The sequence below is a fragment of the Barbus barbus genome (assembly GCF_936440315.1).
Source record: "Barbus barbus genome assembly, chromosome: 11".
In the NCBI taxonomy this organism is placed as follows: domain Eukaryota; kingdom Metazoa; phylum Chordata; class Actinopteri; order Cypriniformes; family Cyprinidae; genus Barbus; species Barbus barbus.
This window is the reverse complement of record NC_136739.1, coordinates 28,363,390-28,385,199: the sequence shown is the minus strand read 5'-3', so window position 1 is coordinate 28,385,199 and position 21,810 is coordinate 28,363,390. Positions and strand designations below refer to the sequence as shown.

The 21,810-nt window shown below is 36.0% G+C and overlaps 1 protein-coding gene across 2 annotated transcripts in view; it reads left to right on the top strand.

The window, feature by feature from the left end:
• LOC306876847 (histone deacetylase 4-like) overlaps positions 1-21,810 on the top strand; it is a 220,599-nt gene that overhangs the window by 158,514 nt on the left and 40,275 nt on the right. For both annotated transcript variants that reach the window (XM_079428276.1, XM_079428277.1), the window contains 9 exons: positions 723-909; positions 1,053-1,186; positions 4,753-4,855; positions 7,095-7,141; positions 12,400-12,507; positions 13,734-13,789; positions 15,622-15,709; positions 17,210-17,329; positions 18,677-18,774. In XM_079428276.1, coding sequence (XP_079284402.1) covers positions 723-909; positions 1,053-1,186; positions 4,753-4,855; positions 7,095-7,141; positions 12,400-12,507; positions 13,734-13,789; positions 15,622-15,709; positions 17,210-17,329; positions 18,677-18,774 — 941 coding nt within the window. The remainder of the gene's footprint in view (positions 1-722; positions 910-1,052; positions 1,187-4,752; positions 4,856-7,094; positions 7,142-12,399; positions 12,508-13,733; positions 13,790-15,621; positions 15,710-17,209; positions 17,330-18,676; positions 18,775-21,810) is intronic.

Sequence of the window (21,810 nt, the reverse complement as noted above, 5' to 3'; positions counted from 1 at the left end):
TGCTTCCTTCTGCTGACAAGCCTTATGGAGATGCTGATTTCATTTTTCAGCAGGACTTGGCGCCTACCCACACTGCCAAAGGTACCAAAAGCTGGTTCAATGACCATGGTGTTGCTGTGCTTGATTGGCCAGCAAACTCGCCTGACCTGAATCTATGGGGTATTGTCAAGAGGAAGATGAGAGACACCAGACTCAATAATGCAGATGACCTGAAGGCCGCTATCAAAGCAACCTGGGCTTCCATTACACCTGAGCAGTGCCACAGGCTGATTGCCTCCATGCCACGCCACATTGAGGCAGTAATTCATGCAAAATGAGGCCCAACCAAGTATTGAGTACATAGAAATGAACATACTTTTCAGAAGCCTGACATTTCTGTTTAAAATATCCTTTTTTTATTGATCTTATGTAATATTCTAATTTTCTGAGATATTGAATTTTGAGTTTTCCTTATCTGCAAGCCATAATCATCAGAAATAAAGGCTTGAAATATTTCACTCTATGTGTAATGAATCTATATAATATATGGGTTTCACCTTCTGAAATGAGTGACAAAAAATATTGACCTTTTTCACGATATTCAAATTTTTTGAGACATACCTGTATGTTCTTCTTTATGAAGTATGAAACTTCTATATAAAGATATGTATGTTAATTTTCACATTGAAACTTGAAAAAGTTCATTTATTTCAAGCTAAACTTCTGTTTTTGTCTCTGAGCAGCAAGCTCTCTTGTTGGAGCAACAGAGGATCCATCAGCTGAGGAACTATCAGGCATCTATGGAAGCGGCCGGACTGTCTTTGACCTTCCCAGGCCATCGGCCCCTATCCAGAGCACAATCATCCCCGGCCTCTGCGACCTTTCCCATTGTGGTGCAGGAACCTCCGGCCAAACCGCGCTTTACCACCGGTCAGTCACTGGGTTTGATGCTCCAAATAATTGACCAACTAAACAGCTAAACCTCAGGATATTTCCTTAAAAACATCTTGTATGTAAAAGTGCATTTATATTAGTTTGCAGCCCTCTTTAAATAAGTATTTGTGTCCTTACAGGTCTGGTGTATGACAGCCTGATGCAGAAACACCAGTGCATGTGTGGAAACAGTAACATCCACCCCGAACACGCCGGGCGCATCCAGAGCATCTGGTCACGACTGCAGGAGACGGGACTGCGCGGCCAGTGTGAGGTAACCCGTTCACCCACGTCTCTCCGTTTAAGACATATCAGCACTTTTAGCAGTAACATGATGTAATCTTTCAGCACCAAACATATTTAAGTGGTATTTAGCTTCGGCCTTCTGGTTACTGTGGCAGGGAGAAGGATATTTTTACGATCTGTAGAGGGCGCTGTTCAGACACCACAAACACAGCCTGTTGATGAAACTTTATGAATAAACCAAAGAGTTTTACTCAAAGGAAAAGGGGGTGTGAGATTGTTTTGAGTGTGTTCGAGAAAAAATTTAACCAGGAGAGAACTTCCCTATAAGAACAGAGGAAGTGCTGGGGAATTACAGCGGGGATCAGCAGGAGAATGCTTATCGTTTCACATTTTCTCAAGTTTTTCATTATAAATTGGAAAAAGAATTTTTTTTTTGAATGTTTTAGTATTTGGTTTGTCCCACTTTTCCTCTAATGACAGTAGCAATTAAGCTACATGAACACCACAGGTTTGTTCAGAACCTGATGCTTATGTTCTCCAGAATAATCTAAAAAATGATCCAAAGAGCATCTTGTGCTTCAGTGGATGCAGCAGCTTCTGAATTTTGCTCTGACGTGTAACATGACCAATTTTAATAAGTATAATGACCTACAAATAGTGTTAATTTGGGCTTAGTAATATATTTTTTTCATGTTTTGGAGTCTCTTATATTCATAAATATTTTTACAATTTAAAATAGCTGTTTTCTATTTGAATATATTTTCAAATGTAATTTATTCCTGTGATGCAAAGCTGAATTTTCAGCATCATTACACCAGTCTCAGTGTGACATGATCTTTCAGAAATCATTCTAATATGCTGATTTGCTCCTCAAGAACCATTTTGTATTATTATCAATGTTGGAAACAGTTGTGCTGCTTAATAATGCTGTCAAAACAATGATAGATTTATTTTTTCAAGATATCTTGGATATCTTTGATGAGCAGAAAGTTAAAAAGAACAGCATGTATTGGAAACTTATTTTTTTTTGGAAACATTATAAATGTCTTTAATATCTCTTTTGATCAATCGAATGCATCATTACTGAATAAAAGTATTAGTTTCTTTCAGAAAAAAAAAAAATTACTGTTTGTTTGTGCATATACACACACATACGTATAAATATGCATGCACGCTTTAAGCTATAATTGACATTATTTTACCCCGTTTACCACATTTTGCGATGCTAAAATCCGTTTTCCCCCAAAATCAGCGCAGAAAAGCGGTCTGTGCCTGCTTATCTCTGCCTCCACCTGCTGAGGGCAATTCCTGAGCTCTCTCATCATCTCGAGCTCTGATCGCTGGTGCCTAATGGCTCTCGCTGGATCTAATCTCTCCTGCCATGCTGGCTCCATTGCGTCAGGCCTGTTAGAGTTAGTCGCATAGCTGCAGTCTCTGTTTTCCTCCAAACAAACAAGTAAACAAGCACGACAATGGCACGGCCGCGCACCCGCTCTCTCGCCTACGTTTGCTCCTTGGTGGGGATGTTTATTGTTCAGGGAGATGGAAACAGTGAATTGGGCCTCAATTAAAGGCAGTCATGACTCTAATACCCCCTAATCTACAGCAGGGGGGCCCTTAAAGAGTGCGGGGTTGTTTTAAGCTGCCGCCTGCCAGCACCGGGCCCCCGAGGGCCCCTCTTTAACTGCCCCTGCTGTTAAATCTGAGAGGTAGTACGTCCTGTTGCAGGTGTCACCTCGGAGCGGCCCAGAGCGCTTCCACAGGTGGGCAGGTCCGCCTCCCTCTCGGATGGTTTGTGCCTCAGAGGCCAGGGCTATTAAAAAAGGGAAAATGACATTATTGCAAATCCAGCAGCTCCGGCACCTCCGAGGGCCGACGGCTTTGTTCTACAGGCATGTGGGGCCCAGTTTGGAGTGCGAGGTGGACAGCGGGTCTGTTTCAGCTCTGCTTAGACAGCTAAAGACTTCAGAGGGGGCAGGATGGCGGTGCATTCAGTATGGCTGTCGACTTTGTCGATGAAATATGTCTTGCCAAAACATTCCGAATACAGTCAACAAACGAATAATAACAGGCGCTGTAAAAAAGACATGACCTAGACCTGTTCCTGGAGAACTCCAACCAACTCCAGCACACTTGTCTGGAAGTTTCTAGAGAGTCTGAGGACCTTGCTTTCCTGGTTCAGATGTGTTTAATTAGTGTTAGAGCTCAATTCTGCAGGACGGTTTTTTAAGGACACTTTTTATTTCTTTTTACACAATAGTCATAGGTTGTTCAGAAAGACTATTTTTGTACATAATTGTTCTCTGTGTATAAAGATCTAGAATATGTGCTTTACTTACACTTATTTTTTTCATGTTTAAATGCGATTTTATTTAATAAAATGTAAAAATTTGAATTTTGAGATTCAGAACAAGTAAACTGTGAAGAAATGCTTATTTAGCAAGGATTTAAACTAGGGATGCACGATATTATCGGACTGATATCGGAATCGGCCGATAATGGCTTTAAATGTAAATATCGGCATCGCCCTGATGTGAAAAATTCTGCCGATATGTCTTGCCGATAAGAGGAATACATTAACTCACATGTGCTCAGGGTGTGCTAGAGATTAGATCACGTCAGCAGTGTGGCTCATTCTTGAAGCAAAGTTTTGTCTGAATGATGATTAGATTTACTCTTTTGGATCGCTGTATTTAATCTGTGAAAGCACTTACAGAATGACGCGTTTGGTGTATGATATCATAAATAGTAACAGCACGTGCAGCGACAGGAATGCAGCAATTGATAGTTCATTTATAGTTATTTTCAAAGCTTCAATGTACTGTCAAACAACCTTCATTATGTTTTATTTAATAAATAAATTCTTGTTAAAAACTAACCAAAATTAAAAATAATTTTCTTATAATTTCTGCACAGGAGTTGGTGTTGTTTACAAACAAAAGGAAATATATCGGCATCCATATCGGCCAAAATTAGATGAAAAATATCGACATATTGGATATCGGCAAAAATCTAATATCGTGCATCCCTAATTTAAACACAGTTAATGCTTTTATTCAGTAAAGATGCTGATGAAAACTGAGTCAAGTAGCCTATTGTAAAAAAAAAAAAAAAATTTCCACAAAAATATTAAACGACTGTTTTCAACATTGGTAATAATAAGAAATGTTTCTTGAGTAGAAAATCAGCATACTGAAAATGATTTTTTCACAATTTTTCACAATATTACTGTTTTTCTTCTATTTTTGACCAAACAAATGCAGCCTTATTGAGCATAAAAGACTCATTTCAAAACATAAAAAAAAAAAATCTTACCGATGCCAAACTTTTCAATATTAGTTCACGGTTAAGAACATGGAATATGCACAAAAAATTTTGTATTTCAATGAACAATAATTTTACACTATATTTGAACAAATTGCACAAAAATGGCATCAAATCTTAAAATTAAGACTACATTTCAGCTGATTAATATCAGTAAGAAACTCACAGCCTCCATTTCATCCGTGTCAAACTGCATATACAGTAGCATCTTTTCTTACTAAGGCTCTTCTCTCTCTCTCTTTTTTAAAATTTATTTATTTATTTTTGCAGTGTATTCGAGGCAGGAAAGCGACTCTGGAGGAGCTACAGACGGTCCACACTGAGGCTCATGTACTGCTCTACGGAACCAACCCTCTCAGACAGAAACTGGACAGTAAGAGCAAACACACACCTGACTACACCACGGGCTGAATCTGACTGAGTTTTGTGAATGAGCGCATTGTTGTATTTCTCTCTCTGCGACAGTTGGAGCCTGCGATGGCCTTCTCAGTTATTAGCCCGTGAAGCTTTGCCTGGACTTCTGCAATTATCCACATTATTTATGCTTCTGCAGCCAGATCCGCCTTACAGCATATTTCCAAAACGCTGCAATTCGTTTCAATTCTTTTTTGGCACATTGTCGTTCCCTCCCCATCCCAAACTCCCTGGCGTTCCCCTCTGTCAGCCCTCTCTCTGCTTTCATCAGTCATGGCCTTGATCTGAGTTTGCCCCTGAGCTGTCCGTCAAGGCCGTCACCTCTCTGCCAGTAACAACCACACATGCAGTTCTCCATGACTTCAGCTCCGGCCCCCTCATGCAGCGATCAAACACATGCTGAAATGACCTGCCCGCTCACGCACACACACACACATTTATACGCGTGGATATTTCTCACTTGTCGGGTACGGAGACGACATGTTTCCACCTTTCCTATCTGATTGGGTCGGTTTATTCAACAGGCTTTTTTGATCTTGCAGCAATGTGTTGCTTCATAATCACGATTGTTTTGAAAAATAGGGCAATTTTAATCAATAGATGCTTTGCCTCATTGAGAAACGTTGGATTATTGCATGTGTGTTTGTGCAGTAATATAGTAGGGGATGGTCATTGTGGTCATTTTGTTGAGTATTCAGGGTTGGTGGTCCATCTGTGCTGATTTTTAATTGTTCATCTATTTACATACAGTATGCGTCTTTGGCCATTGCATTACATCTCAGTTTTTTTTTTGTGTACTGATGCCATTCACTTGGACACCATATATTAAAGGCACTATGTTGATGTGAAGCTATTTTAAGTTACAGTAGCACAGCAGCATATACAGTAAGCATGCATAACAAAACTGTGTGCTTACAATGCATTGAACAAGCATTCATTTATTTGCACATGCAAACATGGGCAGCGCAAATACAGTATATCATTATTTTTGTGCAACAGAGGAATCCCCAGTATAAAAATTTTTATTTATTAACATTAATTCTTGCTTTAAGTGAGTCATACACTACCATAATTCAGTAACTGATGGGACCGATGGATTTAATGAGTTCATGTAATGAAATATTTAAACTGATTATTATATATAACTCAAATATTAAGACTTATTTAAACTGATAATTGAGTTTGTGAGTCTTTTTTGACTGAGGAAAAGAACTGGCTCATAAGAGTCTTTGGTTCATGAATCAGACCTTAATGGTTGCACTTTTTAGTTCTCTAAAAATAGAGTGCTAATAAGAGCTGTTTGTTAATCAAACTACATTGATATGTTTTTGATTCATTAAAAAGAGCTGGCTCATAAGAGTCATTGATTTGTGAATCATACGACACTGTCTGCACACTATATGTTTTTTCACAAAAAGAATCAGCTTATTCGACTTGTTGTTGAATCAAATGACACTAATTGCACTATGCTTTTGATTCATTTAAAAGAGCCAGCTCATAAGAATCGATGGTCCGTGAATCAAATGACACGGTTTGCACTAAATGTTTTAATTCACTTAACAGAGCCAGCACACAAGCACTGGCTTGTAAGAGTCATTAGTTAACGAATCGAATGACACGGGTTGCACTATAGTTTTGATTCACTTCAAAGAACCACAAAGAGTCATTTCGTCATGAATTGGATTACACTTGTTTCACTTGTTTCGGTTTCACTAAAAAGGACTAACTCATTAGTTTGTAAATCAAATGACACTGGTTATGTTTTTGATGTACTAAAAGAGTTGTTTCATAAGAGTCATTGGTTTTGAATCGAATGACACAGGTTGCACTATATGTTTTTAATTCACTTAAGAGAATCAGATCAGAAGAGTCGTCAGTTTATGAATCAGATGACACTTTATAAGTTGCACTATGTTGTTATATGCATATATGATTGTGCAGTCAGCAAAGACAATGCAATAATACATGCATATTATCTTAACATAATTTTGCCACTTTTTTGCCTTATCAAATTACACAACTATACAATCAGTTCTATAACCGTGGTGCTCCAAGTTCATCTTCTCAATTTAACAGTGGTGCAAAAACACTGCTAGCCGACATGTAACAGATATGACTCAGTCATGCACATACGGTACATCTTGTTATAGTTCAGTGATGTTGATGATCTTTATGTCTTTCTCTCTGTCTCTCATCAGGCTCAGTGACACCCATGTTCGTGAGACTGCCGTGCGGAGGAATAGGGGTGAGTTTCTCTTTCTTTCCCATGTGTAAATAACGGTCCTGTTTGTTCTCCCTCTCCCGAACTCCAGCGGCAACAAAAACTGTTGCTCTCCTCTCTGCCGAGCGGGTAATTGTGTCCAGATGTTTTCTATAAACAAGCTGTGTGCGGTGTGTGTGTGTGTGTATTCTCTGATGATGATGATGAATGAATGGATAGACTTGTTCTTCAGTGCTGAGTGGACAGTGTCAGCCACACTCTTTCATGGGTCTGGAACAGGAAGTACTCATCCTCACTTCTCTCATTCTACTCATGCCCTCCCCGTCTGGTGTAGGTGAATGATTCAGACAGACCATGAATGGTTTCCTGTAATGAATGGAGAGATGGTTCAGTCATTCATGTAAAAGAATATGGAGTAATCTTGCTTTTGTGTTGTCGTAGATACAGTATATATATACGTCAAAGGGAAATTATATCTTTTTCTGTGGCCGGTTGTAAATATTGCACAAAATCGTGACTATTTGGGATATTGTAATCATTACATTAACATTGCATTTTTGCATTTACGTTCATGCATTTGGCAGGTGCTTTTATGCAAAGTGATTTATATTGCATTTGATCTGTTTTAGGGATTTGAATCTATGATCCTGCCATAGCTTGCACCATTCTTTGTTCTTTGAGCTACAACAAGACTATATTAAGTTTTACCATCCAAATAAGGAAATGTTAAGATAATATAGAGACATTGAACTAGTTTCATTTGTTTTTGGTTGTTACAAGTTCCTGAAGCAAAATATAATAGAAGAGGAAGCGCATATTGGCTCAAAAGACTCTTTATTTAATAGGACCACTTTATTGATTTGCTTAGTTATTATATATTTATGTAACACACACTCTCCGTCACCCTCTCTTTATAATTTATAAAGCTGTTCTTTTGAAATTTCTATTCATGAAATAATCATTAAAAAGACACGTTTTCACAAAAATATTAAGCAGCACAACTGTTGTTAACATTGATAATGATAAATAATAAAAAAAATGTTTCTTGAGCAGCAAATCAGTATATTAGAATGGTTTCTGAAGGATCATGTGACATTGAAGACTGAAGTAATGATGCTGAAAATTCAGCTTTGCATCACAGGAATAAATTACATATTCAAATATATTTAAATAGAAAATTGTTATTTTAAATTGTAATACTATTTCACAATATTGTTATTTTTACTGTCGTTTTAATCAAGCAAATAGAACAAATCCTTAGTGAGCATAAGAGAAGCTCCAACTTTTGAATGGTTGTATATGTATATTAAACAATATTTATGTTTTTGTGAACAATGTTTACTCGAATGTATTGTTCAGGTGACCTGGGATGTGTGTGTGTGCATGTTTATGTGGTTTATGAGGACACAAATTTGTATAATGACATGGGTATGACAGAGGTATTACAATATGAAGGTGGTTTATGAGGACACTGCCTATGTCCCGTAATATAAAAGGCTTTAAAAACATACTAAATGGTGTTTTTTTTTTTTTATCTAAAAATGCACAAAGTTTCCTGTGAGGGCTAAGTTTAGGTGTAGGGTTGGTGTAGGGCAATAGCACACACAGTTTCAGTATAAAAACCATTACGCCTATGGAGAGTCCCCATAAACCACAAAAACCAATGTGTGTGTGTGTGTGTGTGTGTGTGTGTGTGTGTTTAATAGTGTGACCTCAGGCAGGGCTGTTGGAGGGGGACTGATAAATGGCAGGCGGTCCTGTCTGGCTGAAGTCACAGTCTTTGAGCTGAATGGTGAGAAACAGAAGGGCTCTGGACTCTTTTATGGAAATGGAACAAAATTGTTGTCTTCCTGCATCTCTACAGCGAAAATTAGCCTGTCAGGGTGAAGATAAACTGTGCTTGTTCATTCCAGCACGCTCCCCGGCCCTGCCTGAGACCTGCTCCCCAAACCTCAGCGTCTACAACATCACTCTATTACTTTCTACCGCTTTTACACCGTGGGCCATGTTGGGGTGGGCTTTTGGGGCTTAAGCCCTAATGTTTTGATGTCTTTTGCCAAGTTTGTCTTTTGTTTGGTCTTTTTTTTTTATTATTACATATACTTTTACATAGGGTTAGTACTAAAGTTAAAACCATAAAAAGTTTTCATTACTTGAAATAAAATAAATGTTAACTGAAATAGAATTAAAAAATAAACTTCAGCTAGTTGCCAAGCTAGTATTTCTTAGTTTTGTTTAGCTTATATTAATAAAAAAAATTATATAGACATATTGGTATCACTTTAATATAGGGACCAATTTTCACTATTAACTAGTTGCTTATTAGCATGCCTATTATTAACATATTGGCTGTTAATTAGTACTTATAAAGCACATATTCTGCATGAACATATTCTATATCTCTAATCCTACTCAATGCCTAAACTTAACAACTACATTAATAACTATTAAATCGCAGCAAATCAGTAGTTTATTGAGGCACAAATCGTAGTTAATAGTTTGTTAATAGCAAGAATTGGACCTTAAAGTGACCGGCAATTAAAAAACAACTAATAAAAATGACAAAAATAAAACAGAATTACTAAAACTTTAACTAAAGTTAACATGAAAACAAATAAATTCTTATTTAAAATATTAATAAAAAACTATAGTAGTATCTCAATGAAACTAAAATAACACTGATATGCACTAAATAATATTTAAAGATTCACTTTGAGTTTTTATTTTTTGTTTATTTTCATTATTATATATTTGACAGTGTTTTATTGTGGTTCTGTTCTAAAACGTAGTGAGCTGCCTATGTAGGCAGTATTTTAAGGCATGATAGTTGCACTCCAGACTTATGCTAGAATGTCTATATCTCACATCTTTTTGCTCTCTCTCTATTATTTCTACACTAAATTCCTTCATCATGCACTCTTGCTCTCTTTCATTAGCTCACTCTCTCTCATTTCCCTAGCTTTTCTCGTTCTCTGTATATTTTTTTCTGATTTAAATGCACCACAGGCTCGTAATTCGTGACAAAGTCATTCTTGGCCGAGCTTGAAAAGACCATAGGTTTTTTACGTTGCCCTTGAGCGCTCATGCCATTGAAAAGCTGAATTCATAAATGTATTGGAGGATATATATACTGCGAGGGAGACCCAGGGTTGGTAAACTCCTTCGAAGCGCCTCAGCGGTTCTCCAGATTTCTCACTTCCCTCTCGCCGTCTTTCTTGTTGCCAGCTTGTTGTTTCTTTAAGTGCTTATTTCACCCGCTTCCCCTCCACATGCTGTTGCAGAGACGCAAACTGTCCTAATATTCCTTCCTCTAAGATGTTTCGAGCACTTTAACAGAAACGAGTTCAATGTTTGTACGTGGTTTATTGGAAAACCGTACTGTAAGTAGAGCGTGATGTTGTGGACGAGAAAGACGTTTTATTGGCAGGCGGTTGATGGATATTGGATGTACAAGAGAAGACTGTTTGTCACCATTCAGTCTCCATTTAAAACACCCTGCTTCCACTAGTTCAAATATAGTATATGGTTAAATATTTCGAATATATAAAATAGTTTAATAATAATATAAAATTATAATAAATGATAAAAATGATATAATTGCAAACGTTGGCTGTTTTTCCTGTTTAATGCACAGAACTACAGAAAAGTTTTCCCTTAAAAATAAATAATAATCGCATTTAATATATATATGTGTGTATGTGTGTGTGTGTGTGTGTGTGTGTGTGTATTTTTTTATTTATATTACTGTATTATATTTTAATTAATTTTTTCTATATTTTTCTGTTCATTATTTTTAAATAATCATTAATTTGTAATATTAAAAAATAATAAAAGGAACTCTTTTGAACAAAGAAGTTAAAAACTTTATTTTATTTATTTTAAACAGCATTTTTATATATATATATTTATTTATTATAAAATTCTAATTATTATAAAACATTTATAATATTATTTCTATATATTAACGATTATCATCATTTGATTATTTATCATTTTATTAATTAAAATAGTAATTTTATATAATTATAAATATAATTATGTTTTTGGAACAAAATCTGTAATTTGTATGAGATTATGGTCTCAATATATGGCTCAGATTCCCCCTTGAATGGAATTCTATGTAATTCACACTTTTTTTTTTATGTCATATTCTTGCCAAATGTTTGTCCCTATCCTCAAGTATGAGCAATAGTAACAGTGATGCACAGTTAGTTACAAATTGTGTAAGAGAAGTGTAAGAGATGTCATTCTGCACTTTGAGAGTTTGAGCACCTGTTGATCTATAAAGCCAGTAGTTTACGCCTCATGAATTATTCCCTGTTTTACCCATGACCCCGTTTAAGTGCTGAAGTATTAGTGTGTGTGTTCCTGTGTGTACGTGTGTGTGTTCATTTGTCCGGTAATTGCAGGCTGTGGGGCAGACGTGCGTGAGCATAATCAGTAATGCCTGATGAATGGCTGTTTTCTGTCTCTAAGCATTCTGGGAATGCCCCCCTTTCCGAGCCAGGTCTCTTCTGCCACTGTTTGCCTTTCGTGTCACAGAATAAACTCCCGTTCTCATCCTGTCTGCGCTGAACTCCCAGCATGCTCGTGTCCTTTGGGTTGTGCGTTAGGTGTCAAAAGAGCCTCTGGCTTCTTTGTGACCATGTTGTTGGTTTGTGTGTCGATTTCTCTTCCTGATTGCTCGGCAGACAAGCTGTTCTGTGAGAACAAGAAGGGCACAAAAGAGGATGGTTGGGTGCAAAGGGCTCATATACTGTGCCGTGTCTGTTTGCCGTCCGCTTGAGTAAACGTCTCACTTCTGTCAGCGGTGAGAAAACACCGGTACGAGAGACTTTCCCCTGTCCTCATAGGCATGAGTTCATGAGGAGACACTTCCTAAGAACCACTAAATGTTGTTTAGTGTTTGCTAACTTAATTTGATAGAAATTGTGAGTGCAATCATTTTTAAGGACACTACAACAGAACTAACTACAAAGTGACTAATGATTTGTGGGTAGCAAAGAATCATGAATTTGCATGAAATGTCAACTCTTTTAATAACATAATATGCACGACACTATGTACTCTTTTGTGTTTTTTATTAATTTCAATAGTTTTTTAAAATAATTTCTACTTAATAGCTACATAATAATAATTATTATTATTATTATTATTGTTGTTGTTGTTGTTGTTATCTGTGTGTGTTGTTGTTTTTCTTTCTTTTTTTTTATCACACTTGATAGCATTCCCAGTATCATCTCCACCCTAAATTCAACAGACCTGTGTTTGTGTTAATACAGGTTGACAGTGACACTATCTGGAATGAAGTTCACTCGTCCAGTGCTGCTCGTCTGGCTGTGGGATCTGTAGTGGATCTGGTGTTTAAGGTGGCTTCAGGAGAGCTGAGGGTAAGACTGACACGCTCACACGCTCAACGGTCACAGTGTGATTAATGCTCATCCAATCAGAATTTAGACTCTGAATAATGCATTTCACAGATGTGAATTTCTATAGACGCTTATTTCTGCCACATAGTAATAATATAAAAAAATGTAATTGGGACTTATCTCATAATTCTGACTTTTTTCCCCACAATTCTGACTTTTCTCTTCTTCTTTTTTTCCTGCGAGATTCAAATTCAGAATTGTGAGAAATAAACTTGCATTTCTGAGAAAAGTCCAAATTGCGAAACGTAAGTTCAGAATTGTACGATTGTACGATTTAATCTCAGTGTTTTAAGAAAAAAGTCAAAATTATGAGATGAAAAATTTTTTGGCAAGCACAGAATTCTTAAAAAAAAAAAAAAAAGAATTGCGAGATGTATGTAAACTCAGAATTCTAAGAAAAAATACATAAATATAAGATGCAAACATGGAATTCTATAAAAAAAAAAAAGTCAAAATACTAGGTTGTAATTTATGTGAAGAGAAGTAAAGAAAAATATATATATGAGATGTAAGCTTGCAATTGCGATATATAAACATGCAATTATCCTCTTCATATTTTTATTCCATGGCAGGAATAAGCTTCCATAGATTTCCCCTCCACCTTGTTTGAATTGTTATGAGGTGAACTGTAGCCTCCCCAGTGTGTGTGTGTGTGTGTGTGTGTGTGTGTCTGGGGTCAGGTGATCTGGGGCATCCTCAGAGCTCACAGGAAGTGACCCAAAAGACATAATCTACTCACATAATGCAAACATTCCATAGCGTAACCTAACCTTGAGTGAGCTGCCGCCCACCCCAATAACATAACACACTGAAATACATCTATCATCGCATTCAAAAACCCTTGCTTCAGCCTCAAGCTTGCCCAGAAAAACACAATACACCTACATCATCCACTATCACCAGCTGCAATCCAGACATTTCATTCTCTTGTTTCGCACTTTCTCTGGATATAATCATATCCTCTGGAGTGAAGAAGGATAATAATATCATGAAGCTGCAGCTGGATTCACCTGGAAATGATGTTTTTGTAAATAAACTTACATTCATCAGTGTACTGCTGTGTGCTTTGAATTAAAATTAATTCATTTAAGATACTGTGTTACGGTGATTCTGTATTTCTCCCATTCAAGGTCTGAGACACTGTGGCTTAAACAGCTGTGTGTGTGTGTGTGTGTGTGTGTTCACAGAACGGCTTTGCTGTGGTACGACCTCCAGGACATCATGCTGAGGAGAGCACTCCCATGTACGTCCTCACTGTGATCTCAAAATAAACTCCACAGCTGATATCAACATCACTTTATACACACACAGCATCAGAAATCAGTGTGATACACACTATCCTCTGACATAATTGAATTCCAGCACTGCAGTGGGCCGCCTGGGCTTCAAGCGCTCTCGCTGGCTTCAGTACAGTCATGCAAATTATCGGTGAGGTGAATACAGCACAGTAGGCCAACGTTATCTCCACACTGACTCACGCCAGTTTTATTTGGAAGGACTAGCATGTGTTAGAAACTGCATGTTTTGTAAGTAAATTAGAGTTTGTAGTGTCTTTTCTGTATCCAGCAATGAAAGGGATTCCTATAGCTCGACTTTTTGAGTTTTGATTCCCAGGAAACACATAACTAAAAAAAAAAAAAAAAACATACATAAAAAAAACCCCCAAAAACATATATTTAAATATTCAAAATGTGTTTAACTTATATGCATTTAATTATATACTGTAAAATAAAAATTACAAATATGACTATTAAAATAATCTGGCACATGTTTTGGTCACAGCCTTGTTACACAAAATTGTCTCTATTCCAAATGAAAGAATCTTTTAAATTGTTACTTTTGAATAATTTGCTGAGAAGCAAAAGCAAATTGCCCGATTTTCTCAATATGTACACTAGTAATGTTGACTTCATTTGTCAACCTCAGCCATTCAACATTGTTACCCAAGTAATTGTAAGAAAAATTATAAAACAAATACTTTTTTCTGGATGAATGTTTTTATCAGTGCACTGAAAAAAATAATAATAATGTTGAAACAATTTTCTAAAAGTTTAGAAAACAAATCATTCATAATACTTTCTAAGAATAATTCCTAGAAAGCAAATAATTACAAAGAAATGGCAAGAATTGTGGAATTAGTTGTAAGAAAATAAATCATCAAACAAATATTTTTTCTGGATAAATACGTTTATCAGTGCACTAAAAAAAAGTCACGTTGAAACAATTTTCACTCAGAAATTGCTTAAAAATGTCACAAATAATTACAAAGAAATGGTAAGTATTACCAACTTAAACTATTACTGACATAGTATTATATAGTGAAATAGTATTTTCTTGTAAAGCATTTTATTTTTGTTTTATTTATACCTTATATAAATATTTAAAAATATAAATAAAAGTTTTACAGAATGAGTTTTTTAAGTGTAACATCAAATCAATTATATATATATTAATAGATAGATAGATAGATAGATAGATAGATAGATAGATAGATAGATAGATAGATAGATAGATAGATAGATAGATTTTCTTGCATGCTTCAGACTCTGCACGGTACACGGCGTCCTCAGTGCTCAGCTCTGCAACTTGGATGCAATTTTATTTATCTTAAAGCTTGATGGTTTATCCAAATTAATGTCAGGTATTGTTAACGGGGGACTCAATTCCCTCTCATTGCTGAGCTTTGCCTCTCTAAAAGGCTGGAGCGTCACAGCCGCTCCTCCCATCTTTATTCCCAGTGCGTCTCCCTCATTACGGAAAGGTTAAAGTAAACGAGTGTTCCTCAGTCTCTATGGTGAAAGGTTAAATAAAAGGATTGTTCCGTGGATGGCGTGTTTGGGGAGCAGACTGAGGTTTGGTTCCTCTGTCGTGGGCCGCGGGCCAGGCCCTGTTCTTACGCTCTGATGTCAAGCCAGGACACAGTGGGTGAATCGTGTCAGTGAAATGAGACAATCCATCAGGCCAGGAGGTCCACTTCACAAACGCACACGATCAGGCCCTCCACCATAGATCACACACCAGCTGACTGTGTTCTCTCTCACTGTTTTCTGCTTTTGTTTTTGACACAAATAACAGGGGATTTTGCTATTTCAACTCGGTGGCCATTGCAGCCAAACTCCTGCAGCAGAGACTCAACGTCAGTAAGATTCTCATTGTGGACTGGGTAAGTTCACACTCAATCAGATCATATTTTCTCTATTAATAAATGTCCCCTTTCCTATTTCTGTGCCACTGAGTCACCAAATAATCTCATTTTCAAACTGATTCCCAAGCAGTTTCTAACTCTTTAATTTTTTTATCACAATTTCATATTTTTTGTTTTCTGTGAGTGAGTGAAAAAATATATTTATTTTAATATTTTCACAATTTTATTTATATATTTAATATATAAACATAACATATTTTTCTGAAATATATACGTGTATGCATGTATATGTATAAATCTACACAGTACACACACATATACTTTGTAAACAAAAACTTTTATTTTGGATGCGATTATTATTATGCTTCACAATAAGAAACAGCATCATCAAATTAATAATACAAAAACTGCAACCAGAAAAAGAAAACACAAATAGGAGGAAAAAAAAAAAATATATATATAATACATACATATTTATTATTATATATATGTATATTTATAAATATACACAGTACCCACATATATATTATGTAAACAATTTTATTTTGGATGTGATTAATCGATTTGAAAGCACTACTTTATAGTAAAATATTAATGTTTAATAAAAATCATAAATAATCATAATCATTAATCATAAATTAAATCTTTATAAAACACCAGAAAAATACGTTTAAACATTTTGCACTAGTTTTATTAGCATTATAAATATATAATTGACAAAACTTTAAATCTATTAAATATTTTAAATATATTCATGTATTTATTATTAAAAACTAATTAATTATTGAAAATGAACGTTTCATTTATAATATTAAGTCATAAATTATTAAACTAAAATATAATTTTTTTAAATTTCATAAATGTATTAATTATAAAGGACGTTCACAATACATAATACAAAATATTATCATAAAATATTACACTAGTTATATTAGAATATGGTTATATTGGCATTATAAATATATGATGCATTACATTTTAAAGTGCATCAATTTCATTTTTATTAACTTACTAATTCTTTTTATAAATGAAATATTAAAATAAAAATATAAGCAATAAAATAGTTTATGGCATGTGGGACGGTGTCTGTCTGATGCTGGGCCAGCGGTAGCCTGAAATGGGTCCACATGCGCAGGAAGACGTGTGGCGTCAGGGCAGGGCTCTGCTGGGGTCATTAGGGTTTCTGGATGCCTTTTAAAATGGCTTTCATTTCCTCCTGTCTGTCACATGGCTCTTCTGATAGACCTGCCGTATGCATGGAAGCTGACCGTGATGTAGTGGCAGACATGAAAAGAAATGAACTAAAGAATACAGCTCTCTTAAAAGGCCCTCCTGCATCTCAGACGACTCAGAATAGATTTTTACACGCTTTTCATTCCAATGTGAGAGACGACATGTCTTTTTACAGCATCTGACTTTTACATTGTTTAACCAAATATTACTGTTTTGTGCCGTTTTTACTAGATTAATGCTCACTAGAACAAACAGATGACACGTGAATGTACTGTTGTGTTTTAGGATGTTCACCATGGAAATGGGACTCAACAGGCCTTCTACAGTGACCCTAATGTCCTGTACCTGTCTCTTCATCGCTACGATGATGGGAACTTCTTCCCTGGCAGCGGAGCCCCTGATGAGGTGGGTTTCATGAACAATTTGACAGGATTTGATATACACTACTATTCAAAAGTTTAATTTTTTTAATTTTTTTTTTTTTTTTTTAAAGACAATTTATCAACAAGACAAGATTATTTGATCAAAAATAGGAATAATTTAGAAATATTTTTACCATTTTAAATAACTGTTTTCTATTTGAATATATGAAGCATTCATTGTTACTATGTTTTTATTGTGTTTTATTGTGTTAGTTAGCTTTATTTTCTTAGTTATTTTATAACTTAATCAAAATAACCCAACTGCAGTTTGATTGAGATTAACTGGAATGCATAATGAAAAAACAGGAAAAACGGAGTTATCTGTTTTTGCAAATGAACTCTTCATTTATTACAATGTCATTTATTTCTGTGATGCAAAGCTGAATTTTCAGCATCATTACTCTAGTCTTCAGTGTCACATGATCCTTCAGAATTAATTTTTATATGCTGATTTGATGCTCAAAAACATTACTTATCATCAGTGTGGAAAATGGTTGCACTACTTAATATTTTTGTGCAAACTTTGTTTTTTTTTTGTTAATTTGTTTCAGGATTCATTGTTGAATACCAAGAACAGCTTTAATTTGAAATGAAAATAAAAATCTTTGTTAATAATGTGCAGGAGAAGTTTAAAAAAAAAATAAACATTGAAAAATGTAAAACTACGAAAAATAGGAAAACAAATGTTTAATATTTCGTGCTATTTCTAAGATTTCAGACTTTTTCTGCATTATTTCAGTCTTTTGTTCTTTCTTCCATTGAAAATTGTCAGGTTTTATACAGGATTTTTACTTGAATTGGTATGCATGTGATTTTCTTTTAATTAAAAGATTTAAACTAAAAGCATTTTCACTGGTGGTCCAAGACTTTTGGACCTCACTGTATATTCTGAATATCTCATATATCTCACATCAAGCTGACATGAGCAGAGCAAAAGACAGTTGTGTTCTTCTTTTCCCTTTATTTGACTCCAATTTCTCTCAGTTATAATTAATGCTCATTATCATTAATCCGGTAAGTCAGCTCCTGCCTCTGCAATAATGAGGGGATTGAAATTTAATTGACTCCGTTTTAGCCCAAAATTCTGGTATAAGTCAAAGTCCATTTGGCTTTCAAATAAAACCTCATTACAGTTTCACTCTGGTCATAATTGTTGGGATTTGTACTTTATTGGCTCAGTGATATCAGCCTTAATTTAGCGGTTTCTCTGGGGAAGTTTGGATGTGCATGATTCATAATACCTGCTCATCTGCTCCAGTAAGAGCTTTTTTGGGAATTAGAGGGAGTTTACTAAACTGCACATTTAATGGAATTGTATTTGTGTCTCTAGGTGGGCATCGGTCCAGGTATGGGCTTTAACGTGAACATGGCCTTCACCGGAGGTCTGGATCCACCCATGGGAGACGCAGACTATCTGGCAGCATTCAGGTAACACCGGTCTATATAACCTTCACATAGCATATTATTGTCTTTGTTTACATATATAAAGCAGCTCGGCATATTTTTGCCATCATGAGCTGACAGTATTTGCCATCATGCCATCCTGAGTTTTTGACTTAAAACACTTTATTACCTATAAGTAATGTTTGCTTTATCCTATTATCCCAGCCCTCAGATACTGGGGGCTGGGATACTTGTTCCTGGTTCGAGACCAGCGTGTTTTAGTGGCCAGATCAGAATCCATGTTTCCCACCCAGCATTGCATTTTATTTGGAAATGTGTGGATCCAAGTCGGGCAGTGACACCATATTGATAAAAGAATCAGTAGACCTTTAAACACTCATATGTGCCTTACAGTGTTTATGTATTTCTTTAAGTGTATAGTTATTATACTCCCTCAGCCTATTTATATTACCAGCAGCTGCACAGTCAGAGATTTGATGTGGGCACATGTGGCAGAGAGTGGCCTTTTTAGGGCTGAGTTTATCGCAAGGCAGTGTGCTTTTATTGGATGGGCAACCCCAGTGACCTCACAGACAGTAGAAGTACTGTATTTCACCACAGTGTGTGACTCAAAACAGGATGTGATGATTGAGAACGCAGGAGAATCCTAACTGACTCTTGAAAGCTGCAGGGAAATCACTCCAGTTTGATGAGTTGGATCAATGAGCTTTTTATTTTTCAGCCTGACACAAATTGATAGGAAAGATGTTTAAAAACTATTTCAAAGAGAAGCAAAGGCTCTGTTCCAAAACCTAGCAAGTCTACATAGGCAACTGCTTCTAAAGTGAAACCTCATAACTGCAGATTTGAAACGATCATGAAACAATTTTGGTGTTAATTGAACACTGAATTTTTGCTTATTTTGCTGATGCATTAGAAGATTGTGTTCTTAATCTGAATTTTGCATCATTAATTTTGTCAAATTAAGGTATGTTAGCTATATATATATATATATATATATATATATATATATATATATATATATATATATACACTTAAAGGGGTCATTGGATGCCCATTTTCCACAAGTTGATATGATTCTTTAGGGTCTTAATGAAAAATAAATAACATACTTTGGTTAAAATTTCTCAATGGTAGTGTAAAACAACGCCCTTTTTACCCTGTCAAAATCTGCTCTGTTTTCAGCAACCCGTTTTAGTCCATGTTCCTTTAAATGCTAATGAGCTCTGCACCCCGTCCCTCTCTTCTGTGGGGTGACGAGCTTTTTAATTGTTATAATACTTTTTGGTATTAATTAAGTTATATTTATTTGTAACGTTTAGTTATTTATACTGAGCTTTTCGCAATGCATTAATATTTTTTTTATATATTTTTAATTAGATTTAACACATTTTAACAGCACTTTTTTTGTATTTATTAAATTAAATATTTTATTACTGACATTGTTTAGCATTGTCTGCCGGCTTGGATCCTGTTTTCAATAAGCTCGTCACAGTGCATTATAGTATTATCTCATCCGTTAAGAATGCACATGATGCTGCCTTAAAATGTGGTCAAAAGAAGGTATTTTTTAATTGTGCTGCATACTTCTTTGCTTTTGTGTCAGTTTCATGATCTTTTAAAATGAAAACTACAGAGGCAGAACCAAATACAGCCAAACCAGCTCACTGGTTTAATATTGCTCAACTAACACCCATATGACAGCTAAACAGTGTGAAAAGCCCCAGGCGAAGCCCCATTTTCACAGGGATTTTCATGAACTGTAGGCAGTTGTTAGAGAATTGGTTGGAGAAAGGGGTCTTGTAACAATTTGTATAAGCACTGCTCATCCGTTGAACTGTCCCTTTTATCTGTAGCAGGGGCTGATGGGAGTCTTTGATGGTGAGCCAGTAAAGCTGAGCCCCATTAGCATTGGTGTTTGGGGCTATTAATAACCCCCTCCCTCACGGTGCGGGCGCACGGCCGATTCGAAACGCTCTTTGAAGAGGGGCCTCCGTGCCCAACGCGTTCAGGCTGCTTCGGCAGGTAGATGGGTAAAATATGGCCCACTGCAGGGCGATGATAAGACAGCATAGTCCTCGCTCGTCCCTTTTTTTCAAAAACCGACCACCTCCTCCTCGTTGACCCAATCGGCCGCTCTGAGTCTGTCCGACTGTTGTTGTAAATCTCTCCCCAACACGTCTTCGATAAATTCGCTTCACCTCCCTTTGGCGGCCCTTCCTCACACAGGGTCTAAGCGATGCCAGCTGAGTCCGACCCATCTGTGCATCTGACCTCAGATCTCCCCCTGATCTCATCTGCATCAGCAACCGTATTAAGATGCTCCGGTTCGGCTATTGAGAATCAGTCGTTGGAAAAGCTTTTAAGCTTTGTAGTTTGATGTGCATCTTCCTTCATAAGGACTGCAGGGATGTGACTCGCTTTCAGACACTTTACATTTCCATATGACTCACAGACACGTGTGTTGCCAGCCGCTGTACTCATACCCTGGCAAACACCTTTACTCTACCGGTCCATTCATACTGATTCATCCGTGGCTACCAGGCGTCTGCACTTCTCGTCCCACCCAGAATGCTCTCATCCCCCTGTAGAGACGTCTGCTGTTTCAGGGTAAACAAATCATTTTATAATTGTCGTGACAGATGTTGTCACTCACTTTTAGATTGCAAAGAGTCAAACTGCGATGCACATGATTTCTATTGAAAAAACTGCGACATGATTTCAATTATTATTTGCAGTTATTTTAATTTAGAAAAATATGCATGTCATACATTACACAGCTGAGACAATGATCTATATTATCTGAGAAAATGATCTTAATAGCAATAAAATTAAAGTATCTTTGACATTTGTAAGTATAGTAAAAAGTTAAATTATTCAAAATATATTACATGAAAGCGGTTATCATACATTTTTTTCAAATGTGAAAGATAATAAATTTTACAACAAATATTTTTAATTGGTTTAGAGTTATTTCATTTTTACAACTTTAAATTTTTAGGATAAAAAGCTGATAAATGACTAAAAGAATTTTGTCTTTTAGTGAGAATTTATTGAGAA